Source organism: Zophobas morio, unplaced genomic scaffold (assembly GCF_036711695.1).
Source record: "Zophobas morio isolate AGI-343-1 ecotype UQ-CSIRO unplaced genomic scaffold, CSIRO_AGI_Zmor_V1 ptg000024l, whole genome shotgun sequence".
Taxonomy (NCBI): Eukaryota; Metazoa; Arthropoda; class Insecta; order Coleoptera; family Tenebrionidae; genus Zophobas; species Zophobas morio.
Window position 1 is genome coordinate 10,308,925 of NW_026972129.1, and position 19,664 is coordinate 10,328,588.

Genomic DNA, 19,664 nt, shown 5'->3' on the forward strand with positions numbered 1-19,664 from the left:
TTATTGCTTAATCTATATTCAACATCGTTCTACATAAAAGATGTTAATGTTAACCTTTGGGAGTGCATCTGGCTGAACTAGTACAGAGATGACCCCGAAAAATGCAATTTTTACTAAAATTAGATTCTAAACAATTGTTTGTTCGTGTGAAGAAACTCTAAATTAAAATATTTAAATATCATGTAAAAAGTAAAGTTAGATGAGTTCCTCATTTTGAAGGACGATATTAAAATTAATAATGAAGTTAATAACAACAAACGTAGCCTTGTTTTTTTTTTCCTAATAAGAGAAAGTAATTATGGCGAATCTTTTAGTCAGAAGACCTTCATTTATAACAGTAAATTATTAGAAAACGTTATACCTGATGATTTAAACGTGGTAACATAAATGTATGAAAGAATGTGTTTATCACTCCATTATAAGATTACTAATATACAGTACCAACGTAATTCATAACAAAAATTTCATAATTACTATCATAAATGCCAGTTGGTGACTTTAATAGAAAATGGAATAAATCGAATTCAAATTATTTTGTAAATAAAATAACTGTGTCAAACAGAATGAATATTTTAAAACTTGTTCTCTATTGCGTGACGTGAAGAGAGACAGCAACAAAAAAACATAGAGAAGGAAATACATTGTGTAGTAAGATTATGTAAAATGAGCAAATAGTTGAAAGTGAAAACGACCAGCAAATTTAGGCCAAGTTCAATATGTCCGGTCTGTTCTATCTTTACTGTATGTATTATCATGATGAGTCAGAATTTATTGCTTGTTTCGATGTTAATATCCTAACCTAGATTATAATCGGATTTGCACCTCCGCCATTGGCCTAACTTCCATCAAAGCTTGCAAAACAGAAAACATATTCTTTTCAGTTTTTAGGTCTACTCGCTGTTTCAAACATCGCACATACTAAATAACAAACTCCTATACATTGTACATGTTATTAAAATTATCTATACAGCAATATCAATGACTGGTCGTCTTTTATTACCCACTATTCCATATCACAATTTAAACAAGCTAAAAGCATGAATATAAGATATAGTATAAATTTAAAAGTTAGTAAGCGCGACCTGTTAATGCAGTGGAACGTAGGTATTTACACCGTGTGGGAAAACTTAACGCATGAAGAACTTAACGTAATTAAAACCCTCTGAGAAGTTTACTAATATTAATAAAACATGAAAAATTCTTTAAGACCTAATGAATTATTTATACACAACTCGGTGTCAGTTAGTGTGCATAAAAAGAGTTCTTAATCCAATCCAACGTGAACAACACTTCAAACCGTGTGCCCGCGCTTAAATTAATCATGGTTCTCTCTCGTACGATTTCGCTTAGTCACGTCATAACCAACATGAACGAACGAAAATCCCCATTGACGCGATTATGTTCCAGTACGGCGCCATCGAAATTAAATGGTAATATTGAAAGCGAAGCGTCAAAAGACTTTCCCCACGGTTTGCTATTCGGAACACTTTCCATTTTTGCCATAGAATCCGACATTTCGTAATAGTTTGCGACTTGTGGCGTACTTGACCCACTAGCAATGGCCTACTTGATGTTGAAGCGAAACACAGAGGCGGGGAGGACGTCCGGACTTGGCCCCGTCAGGCATTATTCGCAACATGCACGTAATGGACACTGCCGTAATATAGAAAAGCTAAATTTTAAGCAACTACAACTTGCACAATACTGCGAAAATGAACTTAACGATTTGTAGCAAACGAAATATTTTACCATCAAACGAAAGAGAAGGTAATCGCTACAGAATGGGTTTTTGGCATTTCGATGCTATATTTCTTGCAAATTTATAGTGTCACGTAAATCAATTTATGTTACTTAATGTATTTGTGTTAAAGCAAGGCATCTACTGATGTTGAGAGTTTAACATTTTAGTTTTTTTTTATATATGAAACGTGTCGGTGTGACTAGCTCTAACAGAGCGCTATTGTCACTAGCAGCAATATCTGTTGTTGCTACATGTCGACATTTAGCAATATTCTTAACATATACAGGCACGCCACCGGTGAATTATTTAAATACAGCTCAATTTGGTAAAGCTAGAGTTGCTCAATTACGATGTTCGAGTTGAATTGCTATGTAGGTCGCCAATTGCATACTATCTGATTAATTCTTGAAGTAATACACGTTCTTAATTTTAACACTACCATGGCCGACGTTTTTTTGATTTTGTGTAATTTCAAAATTTCGCCAGACAAAATGAAATAAAGTGAAGAAGTCCAATTGCTCTAGTCGTAAATGGGTCATTTCCAGTGGACAATAATTTAATTAAGGGTGATATGAGGTCGATAACTGGTGAATAGACTTGCCATTTGTAACTAAGTAGAACGTCTGCAGATATTTTTCCTAAACAACGATAATGAAAACTCCTTCATATGTAATTGTGGTTAATGCAATTCCGTCAATCACTAATAATCGTGTTTGTTGATTGGGTCGGATCTCAAAGAGCTTTGCTGGGTATATCTACATAATTAATGGTGAGACATGATTACAAGACTCATCTACACACCAATAAGATGAGAGAACCAATTTTCGTTTACACAAGTCACAGTTTAATTAAACAAAAAGTTTCTACAGAGAAATGGAGGGTGAATTTGGTTAAATCTGATTTTTTATTTTGTAGTTTTAATTTCACATAATCCCACATAAAAAAATCAAAAAATGAACCACTGCGAACTCCAAACAGACTTGTTGCTATATTTCATGTTGGGTATAAAAGATAAATTTTAAAGAAAAAATTAACTTTCCGTTTGAGAAAACTGAAAGGAATTTTTTTTCGCAAACAAATTTCTACCAAAAAACATACCTGAATTAAGGAATGTTTAAATAAAAAACGTAATTGTAATAAGACAATATAAAATTCCTGAATTTTTGTGAACCTGATCTGTCAACGTGCAAAACCGGTTACAGAATGGTATGCAAAAAGTGGCAAATCTTCACAGAAATCTTATGTTCTATTCCACAGAGCTCAAAATTTCGGCTGAATACGATTTGAACATTGCCTCTTATGAACTATTCTGATCATACAAATCTCTATTTTCTACCTAGTTAAAATAACCGTTTTATATTTAAGCAATTCTCGACAATAGCCCAAAAGTTCGCACAGCCGAAGGTCATGATGTACGATCAGAGTTTAGTCATTTTAATTGAATTTAATTCTCTTATTGTAGTTTTCACCGATCACACTGTAATTATTGTTTTAAGGAATAAAACCCAAATTGAAATTTGACCCAATTTATGTAACCTGCAACAATTAGCTTTCATTGATAATATTATAAAAAACAAAACTTTTGGAGGTTTGACGGTTAAATTTTCGTAACTATGTATATACCTTAAATCCATGTTGTAGCAAAAATACATCTCATTTATTTGCACTTTTACTACTCAACGCATTTCAAAGCACGTTAAGAAAACAAAAAAAAAATCGCTATTCATTAAGAAGACTGAATTTTTAGGATTGCTTATGTCTCAACTAAGCTTTAGACATTATATTCTTTTCTAAAGACTAACTTAAATGAGCAACTTTTTAAATAAACCGACATTCTAATTATTCTACAAAAATCATCCAACTTTAAACAAAAAATTATGTTTCGCTTTTGCAGACTACAAATATTCAAAAGTTAAGCTTTTAATACGGTTTTCTCACATGTTCCTAGCAGTTCAGAATGGAAAAAGTACTATTTTATAAATACAACCCAGAAGCAAATACATATATTTTGACTTTTGGGTGTTTGAAAAAATTTTGAAATGTCAGACAACCTGTATTTCTTATAACCACGTAAAAAAAAAGTAAAATGTAAATACAAAGACTGATAATACGGTTAAAAATAAAAAAAGACCTGCATGCCTAGAGATAATGACACGTTAATAATTACTTGGTAATTACATTCACTTACATTATAAAAAACTAGGGAAGCTTCATTTTCCGTTAAGTAAACTGTTTACTTATGTTTATTGTTTTGAACCTCTTTATTTTCTTATTTTGGTAGTCTGCGGTTCGTTTACAGGAACATTTATTTTGTACAAATTTCGCCAGTATTTAAAAATTATCAAAATTACTCCTACAAAAAAAATATATTTTTTTTTCTTTCCTGTTACTATAAGAGAAAACTAAATTCTTTTATGTTTAAATAAATGTCAAGTTGCCAATAGAACATAGTTGAGCATTTGTAATATACCAAAAACTCACAGCACAACTAAATAAATGGCCCTTTTGTGCGTTATTTGTCTCAGTCCATGAAAATTTCATACACAAAACCCTCTTAACCTAAGATTCAATGACCACAATATCCTGCAATCAGCAGAATACAAACCTTGAGATCCTTAAAGAATATAGAATTCCTCGCCCAATCCACTTGAGAAAACAGATTTTGGTCCAAAACTTTACACATAAGTTCAAACAAGTCCACTTCACACTGATTGTATGTTTGGTTTTGGAGTAATGTATATAAGGAGTTCTGCCACTCGCGGTCATCGATGGCTTGCACAAAGTCCCTAATGAGCGGTGACACTTTACTAGAAGGAGGTGCACTGCTCCCTTGCACCACCGTGTCGAACTGGAACGCTTTGGGACTAAGAGAGTGAGGTGACGTGGTGGTGGAGTTGGCCGAGCCCCAGAGCTTATTGTCGGGTCCCATCACCATCGACGACGGTGCTCCGGGTACACCGACTATTTGGAGAGCCGGTTGCTGGTTGGACCCTTGCTGGACCAGCGCTGACGTGTTCACCTGGCCTAGGGCAACGGCTATCGGACTCGGCGAGGAGTCGGGCGACGACGTCAACGATGAGACTTGCGGGATCTGGATTTCTTGTTTTATGTGGATGTTGGCAAAAGGTGATGTTCCTGGCTGGTTGCTGTACATACCGTCCCCCAGAGTGTTTCCTCTTAGTGTCTGCGCCGCAAGCTGTCGCTGTCGCATCATCTGCAGCTTCCGTGCTCTATCCCTTTTATACATTGGACCGAATTTATTCCTACCTCCCCTCATTCGGTCTGCTCGTACCGCTGAAAAAAAAAAATAGAACTGTTACAATTTACGTCCTGACTTGGATGAGGAGAAAGTGTTGATAAATATCGTTACATAGGAGAAAATGTACTAACAAATGGCGTGTTCAATTCGTGAAATACCAGCACTATATCCACCTATTATCGTTCACGTGATTTTTAAAATTTCGAACTGTATTTTTTGAAAAATTGTAGAAAGTAATCGGCGTTGTTTGAACTTATCAGCTTATCGCACACGCTTCTTGACATCTGTGTACTTAATTCATCTGTCAAAGGGCATTATTAATATGTTTAGTTTGTTTGTATAATGATTTAAAAAGGGCAAAAAAAACCTTTTCAACGGTACATAAGAAATTTAATTATAAATTTCTAGCCTACCTTGTATTTTTGTAAAGTAACGAAACATTTACTTTATATATTTTAACGACTGGTATTGTCACATAAGGATATTCAATCAAGTGTATGAAGAAACAAAGATAAAATTTATCTAATGTTACTGCCAAATAATTTTAGAGAATTACTTTAAAAATAATAGCCGCAAATATTGTTACTTTGATAAACACAGGTTTGACCAGCAAAATATTATGATAAAAAGTTTTCAACATTCTATCTTCGTCCATGGAAACATCAAGAGTTTATCGAGTATTTCAGGGGCACATATGTAGTTGTGGCATCTAGTCCTATACAATTTGTGTCAGTGTTGTTTTATGTACTTCTATTTCAGTAATTATGTGCATTGATGAGGCTAAATATATCTGCACTTAATGTATGGCAAATAAACGTGTTATTATTATTTCTTTATTATCAATATTTACGAATTTTTAGATAAGGCTACCAAAATATTTTTAGTCTGGACATAATCTTTATAAGAAACACTTCCAAGTTCCAATTACCAATACGAGTTAGACTAATGCTACTACAAAAAAAATGCACTGTTTTTTGTTTCATTTTTTCTTCGCATATGTTTTTATTAAAATAAGAATCAAACATATATGTTTATCACAACTGCAGAGGGTACGCTGCAAAAACTGTATGCATCAGAGTCGCATTGTCACACTGCATGAAAAAACAGTTCACCCTCTCTTTAAACTTAAAACAATGCCGCTTACAAAACTGTTATATCTCGAAAAACGTCTGTAAATACCATATGCACGGACAAAGCTTTCAGCGCTCGACTTAATTGTGCTTAAAAAAGTATTATTAAAATTGTAAAGAATAAGATTCCGATCCTAAGAATGCATAGTATCAAATTAACGTCCTCTCTTTAAAACTAAAAACAATGGCGGTTTTAAATTTCCGTTGTTAAGGTGTTTTTGAAATATATGTCCACATAGTTATTTTAAGAATTATCATCATGGGTTCTAAATTTTGTATGAATGTGTTTGTCTTACTGATATTTAAAATAAATTATTTAAAACTGTGTAGTTAGTCTTTGAAATTTTTGAATCCATCATTTTATAATATATTTTCAAATTCGATTTTAAATTATCTGATTTCAAAAATTTAATAAATAAGAAAACTTTGTTTTAAATTCAAACTTTGGCCATATTTTTATTTGATAGTCTTTTTACAAAATGTACATTAATAGTTTTGCAATATACAGTGCTACAGAATATACATGGTCGTGTAAACACTTTTAATAATAACCAGGTAACTTGAAAAAAATAAGTAGAGGCAAATAATTACGACTTTCCTTTGTTTTAAACATGAATATTCACTTGTACTATGCTCATGTGACATGTAATAGTAGCTTTTATTGTATACAAGCCTGTGACAATATTTAACAATACCGTTGTTTTGCATAGATAAAATAATTTCAGTTTGATAAATTAAAAAACTGACTGAAGGTTGTTTCGACAGAACTTCCCTCGCCTCGAAAGTGCAGTCCATCAAATCCCGCTTCTTTTAAAAATTATCAAATTTGGTCTTGCGACATTTTATTTGTGATAACCTCTATACATAAAAATTAAATATATTGATAATAGTAGTAACAGTGTAAGAATAAAAGAACATTTTGATTCCCAACGAATAATCTCACAGAGGATTCATAAACCACAAGTGTTAGAGTATATTATTTTTAGAAATTTGAATAATGTTTAATGTCGCAAATTTAGAGGGGACGTCATCAAATTGCTGCTAGGGATGATTAGAAAATATTTGGTTAGCATTTTATTTTTACATTTATTTTCGTGATATACTTGTTAAACAAAATTTGAAACACCCAGTATTTTTTTCGTTGTTTGTAAGTTTCAGTTGCCCTGCTGATGGTATGTGTCATGACAAACTAAAGCAGAAATTTAAAAAATCACACAGTATGATGTCTAGTCTTTAACACATATTTTATATAGTTATGTTACTGAAACATAATAAAACTGTAAATATTAAAATGTTCATTTATTTTTAAACAAAGTATGTTTCACCTTATTCTTTTACTGTAAGTATTTCATTTTATTTCTACTTTTAAATCAGTCAGTGAACTCAGGGTATGAAAAATGTTTGTTAATCGGTATTATGTTTTAAACAATATGTACGAAATTAACACGACATAAACAAAACTTCGATAATGAGCAAAGTTCAAAGCAAACACAGTTTTCGTTTAATTTTAGTATATTACACTTGTAATTACAAAATCATTGTTTTATTAATTTAAATATTCGACGATGAACGATTCTGAAACGAAATATTTGCCATTGCGGTTTCATTATTTGAAATTATCAAAGAAAAGATACGCTGTTGCGCCAGATATATTTTTGAGTAATTTATTGTCTTCAGGAAGAATATCAGGCGACTGAGTCATCGAGTCTTCACGACTTTAAATTTATGACGTCCGGCAAAATTAAAATAGATTGCAAACTCGTGCGATGCAAAAATGCATTACACACAATGCGTTTGAATTTTAAAAAGTGTTGCAAATACATTATACAAACTTCATGCAAAAATGTTGACATTTTTTTTATCGACATCTAATGTTTCATATGTGTAGCCTTAATTTTATTACAACAATTTTTCAAAACATTTTCACAGAAACGTTAACCGTAGTACACTCCTCAACAAAATATATGGTACAAGAATTAAGGCAACACTGTCAAGACTACTAAATGTGTTTGTAAATTACATTGAAATATGTCATAATGAACAGAATAACCATTTCTTGATACATCTGACATCCTCTACAAATTAAAAATCTCTCTGAATATGAAAACCAACAGCAAAATATGTGTATCTAACATTATTCACAGGTTTTGTAAATTTGTTAACTAAACGTAATTTTTACTTCATAGAAAATAGAAGGCTTATTTGTATTATACATATATTTTTCTAATGAGAAGATTTCATATATTCATAGTAATACTATTCACAATCTCATTTTTTTTGGTTATTAAATTGATAATTGCGTACCATCCAATTAAAAAATAGGTATATTTTTGGTATGTTAGTTAAATCCGTCAATGTCAAGCAGTTTTCTCACAATAGTTTTTAGTCAATTAAGGTATAATACATTACTGAAACAATTTCATAAGATTAAAAGATAAGTGGTTAAAATTTTCCAAAGTGTCAACAAAACTATGTATTAGAAAACATTGTTAAAATAGCTAAAAATTGTCAGATGTTTTAGTTTTACAAACTTCCTTTTCTTAAGTAAATATGTGCATAGCATGTAGGTACATTTTAACAGAAATGTATATTTAAGCTTATTTATATCCAATGTATTTGCACACCTCCGGATTACCAAAGTTAGCTTACGATATATTTATTTTGCACGCAACGTCCACTCATATCTATCTCTTGGTTAAAGGTTTTAACATTCGCTAATTTGGTTAAAACTTGATTATTCTGAATAATGACAGAATTACGTCGGGAAGATTATTTGTTACAAAATCTTTTACAGCTGGTGTAGTAAGTAGTATAGTGAAACGAAACGCGATACTTGGTAAATAAATAAAGTACTTACTCATCATGCACGTACAGATCTATTAGAACGATGATCCATAGCAATTATCGCATGCATACATCAATTAGATGGGAAGTTCAAAAAACGTGAAAACTTAAAATTACGTAAGTAAACGGTCGATGCAACAATCGTAAAAATGCAAACAAAATGATTACGGTAACCTTTCTCTTGGTAAATGAAAATGGTATATTGCCTTATAATTTGGCATTTAAAGCAGCGTTTTGATTTTCTCGCCTGTGGGGCAGGCATGTATTTGTGCAGATAATAAGCTATTTTATGAATCAACGACACAAATCACAAGGGGCAAATCTGAACGATCATAAACAACAGAAACAGTACCTACAATGTTACTCAATCGACGATATGCATGCGCCATCCGAAACGAAAGTTCAAACAGACAAAACAGACGTGTTTCAACAGTTCAGTTTTGAATCTCGATTTCACTTTTGTTCCTCAACAAATGGGCGAGTTTTCAATTGCACTGTAATGTGTAAATTACACGTATTATGAAAGACAAAAGAAAAGTGAATGTTAAATTGTGATTTAATGTGTCTCGTAAACGTAAATGTTTTTTGAAATATAAAATGGGGTGGATATGGAAATTTAACGTAATCAAAGTCTTTAACCGATAAGAAACAGACATCTGCATACCTAACGCAAATTCACTGGGTTTATAAATGATAAGATAAACGTAAATAGTATGACTGAACAATAAAACTAACCGATGTTATTACTTATTCAAATCGACGAAAACTTGGTTAGGAGTTCGAGGACGGAAGCAAATAAAAGATTTTTGGAACGTAGTTCGCTCAATATTACAAATCCAAAGTTACGTTTTAATCGTGTTAGCATTCATTCATCATCGTTTGAATTCAATGAGTTAATAATTAAGGCAGCCAAAATACGCAATGTCTCCTAAACAACTCGTTTTAAAAAGTGATTCAATGCACGTCACGGCAAAATACATGGTAAACAATTTATTTAAATTTCACAGAAATATTTACCTACTGCAACTCATTAAGTTATTGCGTTAAAATGTACAATATTTATTTGGTTAAATGTATAGTTCGTGGTACAACATTCGCGTTAATCAGTTAAAGTCGGTTAATAATTTATTATTGAGATATAAAGCTACGAATTTTTAATATTTGTAAAGCCAACTCAGACACCATTAACAGAAACTGAATTGAATGCTCCTTGTAACTATCAACCGTAATTAAATTTACGTGCTAATTAATGCTAGCACTCTACCAGCGAATAGTATGCATGCTCACCTCGTATTTCCATAATGAAATCAAAACGTGTATTATTATTATTCATTCTTTAATTACCATTTTTTAATATGACGTTTCAAATGATCAACGATTAAATTGAATTGACCATCTCTTACTTTTCCAATATAATTGCACATGTTATCAAGTTAGTATATTTGTATCATAAAAAAGAAATATGAAATAAACAACCTAGTGGATGTATATGTGGCCTTCAAGTTAAGTCTCTTAAACTATAATTAGCACAATCAACTCGCATGCATGATTCTATGTAATTTCTTTCTTTCATTACTGTACCCACCATCAGGGATGTCCAAAGATATAATCGCGATAGAAAATAATGAAGAAAACAAAGGAAATATAACATAAATCTGAACGGAAACCATGTACACACTTTAACAAAACTGTTCTCACAGTTTCTCAACATTTGTTACTTGATTAAGTTAACAAAGTATACAGATTACATTATTCATACATGTATATTTGGTAAGAAGAAATTAATAAATTAAAATAAAAATAAAATTAGGACGATTTTTCAGTGTTTGTACTACTGCAACGCTGGATTTCGATTTAAACTAAAGAAAAGTTTTGTTCAAATCAGCCTGATATAACCCAGCGCTATAATATTTACATTAGGTAAATATGTATGTGTAATCATAATAATCTATGATTTTTACATAGAAGGTTTGTTATTCCTGTAACATTTTATCTTCATAAATCAATCTCTACACCAAAAGACTAGTAGTATAAGATACGGTATATTTTCCGCTAAAATAAAAAATAACTACAACACAACGGATGATCAAAATATTTTCAAAATAACATAAATAACTATCTCCCTGATTAAGGCAAAAACTTATTATTTACATTTTATTAATACAGATACTTCTCCAGAAAACGTAAAAATAAAAAATATTTATAAAAAAACAACTTATAAATTAAAAAAATATATATAAGTACACATTAGGCAGCGGCTATAATATATAATTACGAAAAATTGGAACGAATTAAGGAGAAAAAAATATTTTATAAATTTAATTTCTTCTACACGGAAAATAATAATTCAATAAAAATTGCAAATATTAAATTATTATTAACGATTTACCTCTCATAACCTTAAAACGTTTGCAAGATTTCAAAGCATTCGGTTTTGCAATTTCAAAATTAAGTTGTAAAATATCATACAATTTTGATTTTTTTCCAAAAATCTGGATGTCTAGGGTAAAAACTCAGTACGGGTTCATAAATCACAAGTGCAGAAGTATGTTATTCTATAAAATTTAAATTTCATTTACTATTGTAAATTTTGTGGCTGACATCCCATTCTTGGTGAGGACAATTAGACAAATTTTGGTTAGCGTTTCACCATCTACACGATATTTATTCTTAACATACATATAAAATTTAACAATGGGTCCAGCAGTCCCGGAGATTAGTTTAATAAAAAACGCGATACCTACTTTTTCGTACTCTAGAGGTCAATCCAAAAAATGTGTTGTGTAAAATGTTCTAAAGATAAGCTTTTTGAAGTTCTCGAAAAATACTACAAAAAGTCATAAAATTTTACTTTACTCATGAAATTTTAAATATTATTTTGCATCGATTATAAATCCGGCCAAATGTTAAATTAATTAACATTCGTTGTTTAAAAGATTGACAGTTGACAATTGACCACGGCAAGAAGCTTCAGCAAGCCTCGGAACCATATTCAAACACAACGCCAAATTTAAACTGCTAAAAAAATTTCAGATTTCTAAATTTAATACATTTAACACAATTAAAATACTCAGTATTAAATCATACAGAATTGGTCCAAATTTCAGTACTTCATCTTAAAAGATAAAAAAGATCACAATATGGGCAGAAGTAGATTTTTAAATGAAACATCCTGTATATGAATTTTAAATTAATGACAAGTATCTGTAAAATACATACATACATCCACAGAGCTTGAAAGGGCAAACTTAATCTAAGGGAGTTCTTAAATAAAACTTTTGTTGCAGATGTAAAATCGAAATTGTGAAATTACATAAAACGCATAGAAGATATTTTTGAGTCTAAAACATCAGGACAATTAGAAGTAAAAAATTTTATAGCAAATAATCCTTGTGCCGGAGTTAGTCAATATATCCTCTGCTGTTCAGCGTACCATAGGAACGAAAATGAATTTGTGTTTTTTAAGCTATTTAAATAATAGCAAAACTTGTATAGCGCTGATTGATTTTAAAATATAGTCACAGGGTGTTCCTATGGTGGTACTTTAATACACGTATTTCTAGTTCTGAGAATTTAACTAACGTCAGAGAATTTTTGTATAAATTTAGTACACCACAACTAGTATGATTCAGAATAACAAGATTTGATATAATAAAATTTAGCTTTACTGAAGCGTATGTTTTGAGATTCTTGGGTTCGGATTGTCACCATCTGAAACCAACGCAAACACGTGCAACTCATTTTTGTTGGAATGCTACTTAATGAATTTTACCTTCAAAGCGACGATATGGCGTGAATGAAAAATAATTTTTCTGATGCACCTAAGAATATGAATTTTAGTTGTTACACAAAGTCTGGAACTCTTCTGTAATGAAGGAAGAGGCACTATGTTCTATTTAGGTACGATTCGGTTACATTGTCGTCCAATGAAGAAAAGACCACTCTTTAAATCTAATCCGACACTCGAGCCATATATAGCCAACTTCATCATTCAAAATAAACAAAAACAAAATTCAAATTTTGTTCGCAAAAATAGATGTGTGAACGTTGCCGTTTAACATCCTTTGTCGCGTTTTCGCACTCAGGAAGCAGCATCCCGTTTACGTTCCAACGTCCGGCGTCCGCCAAAAATATGTTTTGGCAATCAAATGCAGCCGCCTTCGCAGGCGTGCAATGTTCAGTGAAGCTTTGTGTAACTAGTCCGACTAGAACGATCTCAAGGTAAATAGTACTCGTCGCGGATATGCAACGATCTTCGCCCTTGAGTTTGTCTGTTGTGGTCCGAAACGTTGGACGACATCCAAGTGCGCGTATACGCATGCTGCTCGCCGACACCGTTGTTGTTATTGGCACACTGATCTGGCCAATGCAAGTCTATTAATAGACTCTTTGTGCCGATAACACGTTATGCAACCAATTCAAGGGCAGAGAAAGTTGATCCGCTGCATGTTGCCTGAGACGACGACGTCGGTCATAGAAGCATACTAGACCGTATCTTTCTAGGCCAGGTATTTCGATGAACAGGTGCCCAATGGATGGGAAGCACGACATCTGCTCAACATAGAAGGAAGGATACTGTAACAACTATAAGGAACGACATCCAAAGCGGTAATCGAAATGAATACACGCTCGCAACCAAGAATTGCTTGCAAGGACATGATCATTTGACGGCGGACATGTGTCACAGGTAAACGTTTAGTTCACAACAGAAATGCAGGTTTTGATTCATGCATTGGATGCGTTATGAAGGACTTCTGGTTTGACGATAAACAATAATAAAAAAGTTTCCAGCGGAAAAGCAGTACTTTGATCTAAAAGCAGTTCATGGACCATAGGATTGAAAAAAAAAGTTGTCTGGCAAGCATTGAAATTTTATTTTTTAAAAATTATGTTGGCAACACGAACGCGTCTTGTTCGGTTTGGCAGTTACGGCAAAATAAATTTCACAGACTACCAGACGATTTTTTTTTTTCGATCATATGATACTACTAGGCGTATATATGTCTCTTTTTTTGTAAATAATACTATCCATATTTACTAAGTATCATTTAGAACATTGCAATGCCGATCTAAACAATATGAATGAATTACTGCGATGACTACCGCTAAAAAATGAAGAAGACTGTTTTGCAATTGGTTATTTATTTACGACTATTAAAACAAACAGTAATAATTCTATCATCAACATATTTAACATTATGTTAACAGAGACATTTTAATAATGGGCAAAATGGATCTCATAGTTATATGGAAAATTTATATTTTTTTAATGATGAAGAACTTTAAATAATAATAGTTGCAATAGGTATTTAAATTATCCACGGCGTCCCAAATAAAACTCCGGGGCTTTAAATCTTGAGAACGGATAGAAATATTGGGATTCTGTAAAGCTTGAAGGAAAAAGCTTAATAGAAGCACACTGCAAATATGGCGTAATTTAATGGTCTCACAAAATCCATTAAAAAAATGTAGGTGTGCAATTAAAAAAAAATTATAGGTTCGCCTCATATATGCGTTACATTTGCAATGTACTATGTTAAGAGTTCCCCTTCGAGCTAAAAACAATAATCGATAATGTTTCTCTTGTAATTTCTAGAGCTTTGTAAGATGAAAACAGTGGCAAAAATTTCATTACAATTTTAAAATGAATGATTACAAACTATTTAAAAAACTGCCCTTGTATTATGTAAAGAAACTTGTGGACAGGTTATATTTAAAATTTCTTAACATTAAGTAAGTTAATGGAGATATTATCTTCTGAAAATAAGTATATTGAATTCCCCCTCAAGAACCACAGGTAGCAGAATGTCCTTAAAAGGCCAATAAATATTTTTACCTTGAATTTTATGCAATGAGATGAAATGTGGGTCATCAAAAAATTCAATACGTCAACCTCATTAGTTGAATAATATTGACTCGAAAATGGTAACTTTGTTTCGCAGGAAATATAAAAACTGTAAATTTTAAATTTTCCACTGGCATGTTACCAGTATGTAGTATCATGATTGTTAGGGTGATCTGGACATTCCTAACTTCACTAAGAAAAGAATTTTGGAATTTATATTGAAAGACGTTTTGACGTCATCCATAGCTAGGTACTTAAACATTTTTTAATCCACTAAAATTTCTTGGTTCACGGTTAAAACCAGGCGTTGTTTTTCACTGGAATCAATTACTCTTTTACAAGGAACCAGTTTCGAAAAACCAGCTGATGCATCAGCATTGTAAATCTGCGATCGAAAAACATTCAATTCTGAAACTTGTATACATCATTTTTAATTATCTTAAATCGCTTGACATTTAAAGTTAAATAACGATCTTGTACATATCTTCTTTGCCCTGAATTTCCGAATATTCTGTTGCCACTGTTGCTGTAATTATGATGTAAATACTACAAAATATATCTTTACAAATGAAATAATAGTTATTCACTAATCTCTAGGTTTCTAATTTATTCTTTTAGGAGTAATATTTCTGATATCGAATATTGCTGACCCCTTGATCAGTCAACATCATATTTTTTTTTATTTCAAACGAAGAAATCTTAATTTTTTCTTGGACAGTATTAATACTTTTAAGTACATATATAGATATAAAAAAAGGAAAATATTAGGCGTAATAAATTAATGAAGTAAACGATTGATTGGACTGCACGAAAACGATCTTTTGATCTTGTGCTTCCGCTATGTTGGAGTAAATGGCATCACAGAAAATTCATCCTAATTATTACTAATTGATGAAATCATTGTGTAAAACCTAATAGTATCACTAAACCTAACAAATGTTTCAACAAGCACAACTAAAATTTTTAACCGTTTGTGGTACACCCTTTTGGTCTAACTGTTAAGACAAAATAACAAAATGGTAATTATTGGTCTACATCTCTAGACAACACTGCGTATATTTAAAAAAATGGAAAAATTCGATAAAAAATTTAACAAAATAGCAAAATGTTCTGGCACAATCCTTCTAAAAACGTAAAATTTAGAATGATTAAATATTTATTAAATATGTAACTACATTCAAAAATTAGTAATTATTTTACGAAAATCTCTTCCAGATGACAACGGTTATTCAAATGGCCTGTGTTTCAGGAACTGAAAATTTTTGGTTATCGCTGTTGCAATTTTAATGGCACAGATGCTTTTCTATGAGGATCTAATCTTCTAAACGTTTATTTTAAAACTGAGCGTATAGCTAAAACTTTTCATATTGTCTTGACATCTGAAAGTAGTTACGAAGCCAAACTGTAAAGTCGTTGAAAATAACAATTTGTTCCCAAAACACAGGCAATATGAACAATAAACTCTTTTAAATTGTTCGAAACAGCTCAACTTTTATTACTATTGGCAGTTGTGAAAATTTTGTGAAGTATCGTGACTATGTAGGCTATGATGGCATTACACCAAATTAACCAATAACAATTAATAGAGAAATGATCAGCGTCTATATCATAAGTGCCATAAGTGTATAAGTAACGTTCAAACCCCTTATGTGGTCATCTATCAACAAAAACCATCCTGTTTCTCTAAATAGACTTCGTCTAATCAACCCCTTGGAAGCATCCTGTACACACCATTTCTCTTATTTTCACCAAAGGCAATAACTCAACATTATTCCGTTCCATAAAATTTGCTTTAAACCTTATAGATCTTATTTGTTTTGACGTTCAACATTTTATAAATCACTTTTTCAATTATACGAACTGCTTCTTTTATAAATGTTGTTGAAGTTTCCAAACAACAAATATTAGTGACATTTAATTTCTGCCTATACTATAGATACTGCAGTTCCGATTACTGTAATCACATAATTTATTCAAGTTTCTGTTTCAACACCGTGGCAAAATTATTTCGTCAGAAACGTTTTCTACGTTGTAAAATTGAGCTGAACACGTTGAATTTTGTCCACTATTCTCTGTGTCATCATCATACTTCCTGTAGTTAAATTTCATGTTACATAGCGCGATATTTCGAAAATTGTTTCTTATCATGCGATTTATCAAGTGCCAGTAATAATGGCAGTTTTTGTTTTGTTATGATAATAAAACTTATACGAAGAGTAAAACTAATTAAAAATAGTTCAATTAACTTGTATGGTTGCGAGTCCTAAAAAATTACATAACTTAAAATAATATTTAATTTCAATATAAATTTCAGAAAGCCCACTCTGTAAAACCCTCTGCAGGCAGTGTTCTTTTTTGTAAAGGTCTGGTTTTCGGCAGGTTGTTAAAATAAACAATCGGCCATAGAGGAAAAGCAGCGATTGTTTTCGATGTAATAACTATAACGATGTTGTGTCTTGTGGATACCAACGTAGAAATGCCCTTAAGTAATATTTTATAAAAAACTGCTATTTAGACGTAGGTAGGTATATTGCACCATCTTAACCGCTTGTAATAATAATCCAAGAATAAAACCATCACGGTGTACTGCCCAACTAGGCTACTGGTAGTTATTAATCACTTGTAACAGCTGCAACTATAAAAATTTAGCATTTCTCGTTGTTAACACACTGATAAGAATCCACCTTGCATTGTGGGTGGTTTAAAACTAAGATCATGACCCTTGAATTAAGATGCGGTTTGCAATGTTGCAATCAGTTTAATTTACACCAATTAACGATTGCAGTACCATAAGTGCTTTATGTAAAGTAGGTCTACAGATATCACTGATGTGTAACATCAAAAAGGCGACGTGAGTTTGATAAAAGATTCGTTCTGTCGTTTTATAATAGTCTGGTCTGTACTTGCCCAATGGGTGCCCCGTTTTCTAACAATTCAATCATCGGACAATGCACACACGCACTGCGTGAGAACATTAACATCAGCATCTAAAAGAAAAAGAGTTGCTTAATATTAACGCAACACTGAACAAAAGACACAGTTCTTCTGACTGTTTTGTCCAACTACTATAACTCTCCTCCTCTGACCTAGTTTCGGCACGTGCCCAACAACCTTCATCTACAATGTAATTTTGATACGTACTTATTTCAGGAGGTATGCCTGCAATTTAATCTGTTTCTTTTCAACTCTTTCTTAATTCGTCATGGACCTTATGAAATCTGTAAATGTAGAAAACTGGGCCGCACTTGGATTCGCTGTATATCCTACACTCGGGAGTAATGAGAATTGTGTTCTTAAAAACACAGTTAAATGGACGTTTTATTGATTGATGCACTTAGTTGTGTTTAGATTATAAACGGAATGGTGACCTGAATTTGGTTCATTTCAGTAAATTGCCAGATGGATTTCACAATATCGATGAGATACAACGGTAGGCGTTGTGTTTCGTATTAAAATTTTGTAACTACTGCTTTTCAGCTGTTTTAAAGGTACGTGTCTAATTAATTCAAGAAGTTTATCGGATTCGCTAATTACAGTCTACTCATAGACGCTGAGCAACTTTAAACAATACAAGAGATTCATTTGGGAGTTTGTAAACTGTTCGAGTTTCTAGACGTCACAAATGAGGCGCTCATACAAATAATATTCTGAAATCGTCACCTATTATTTATTACTCGGTTTTCTGATTCTATGAATAAACGAAAAGTTGCGACAAAAATACGACCATTAGACATATTTAAATTTCATTTTGAATGATATGGTTACGGAATGACGCCGCCAAAAATTTTTTGGAACCAGTTTTTTTTACCGTAAAGCTAATTTTTGTTTATTTTCATCTGTCGTTTTATTTCTGAAAATCTAGGCAATTTGCTCAAATGAAAATGATCTGAAAATTACTTTGGAGACTACAAAAATATTATGATATTGCTTTTATTTGTATCACTAAAATCAAATTTGAAGGTCAATAAGTTACAGAGCCATGCAATCATGCAATTTATGGACCTTCAACAAAATAAAACTGGTATTTTGTAAAAAAAAAATCCTCCTAGGGTACTTCGCTTGAAAAAATGTGTAATGACAATACCGCTCTGTTGTCAGTTTAATCTAAGAAAAATGGAGCTTCTAATTCGATCAACAAGATTTTTGCTTCGAATACTATTTTTACCCATTTAATGCCAAAACTGTGCTAGTTAAAATTATTAAAACACAGTTCTTGAAGAAAAGTTAAAAGAAATTATAACATCCTTTTGAGGATGGTATTCCCTAAAAAGGGGTTCTCTTTGTAAGGGACGATGCAACAAAACTATTGTTATTAGAATGCAAAAATTGTTACCTATGTGTGTCCCATAGTCCATGGAGGTTCCTTAGATTTTCGGTGTTGAGCCAACAATTGATCAACTACAAAATGAAATGACACTGTAATTGAGCGTTGCTTTTAAAGGAACTGAAAATTAAAGCAGGCACGCAACTCCTTTAAAGATTTTTGCGGTACTTGGTTATTCTCATGGGGGTTCATTATGCTCCGTTTGAATTAAACTGAAGACTGAAATGTTTAGCAAACTCGACATTTTATAACTCTGAAATTTAAATACGATGCGTTTCACTAAAGTTACATACAACATGCATAGTCAAATAGTTGACTTTATATCTATTTAAAAACAACAGTAATAAAAAAGAACCAAAAAGTCGTTGGCAAGGTACAGCATCTTATCTACATCTCCACAATAACAAGAAATTATAACACACTACAACCATAATCATCAAACGAGCGCAAGGCATCGCCGCGTTTTGTGGTACAATACACTTACGCTTCACCGACAGACAACAAGAGAGAGTTGCCGATGT

General features: G+C 32.0%; 1 protein-coding gene across 4 annotated transcripts in view; it reads right to left on the minus strand.

Annotated features, from left to right (window-relative positions):
* Positions 1 to 19,664, minus strand: part of LOC135135097 (nuclear hormone receptor FTZ-F1) — an 87,099-nt gene that overhangs the window by 5,221 nt on the left and 62,214 nt on the right. For all 4 annotated transcript variants that reach the window (XM_064064082.1, XM_064064080.1, XM_064064081.1 and 1 more), the window contains one exon: positions 4,347 to 5,035. In XM_064064082.1, the coding sequence (XP_063920152.1) occupies positions 4,347 to 5,035 (689 nt within the window). The remainder of the gene's footprint in view (positions 1 to 4,346; positions 5,036 to 19,664) is intronic.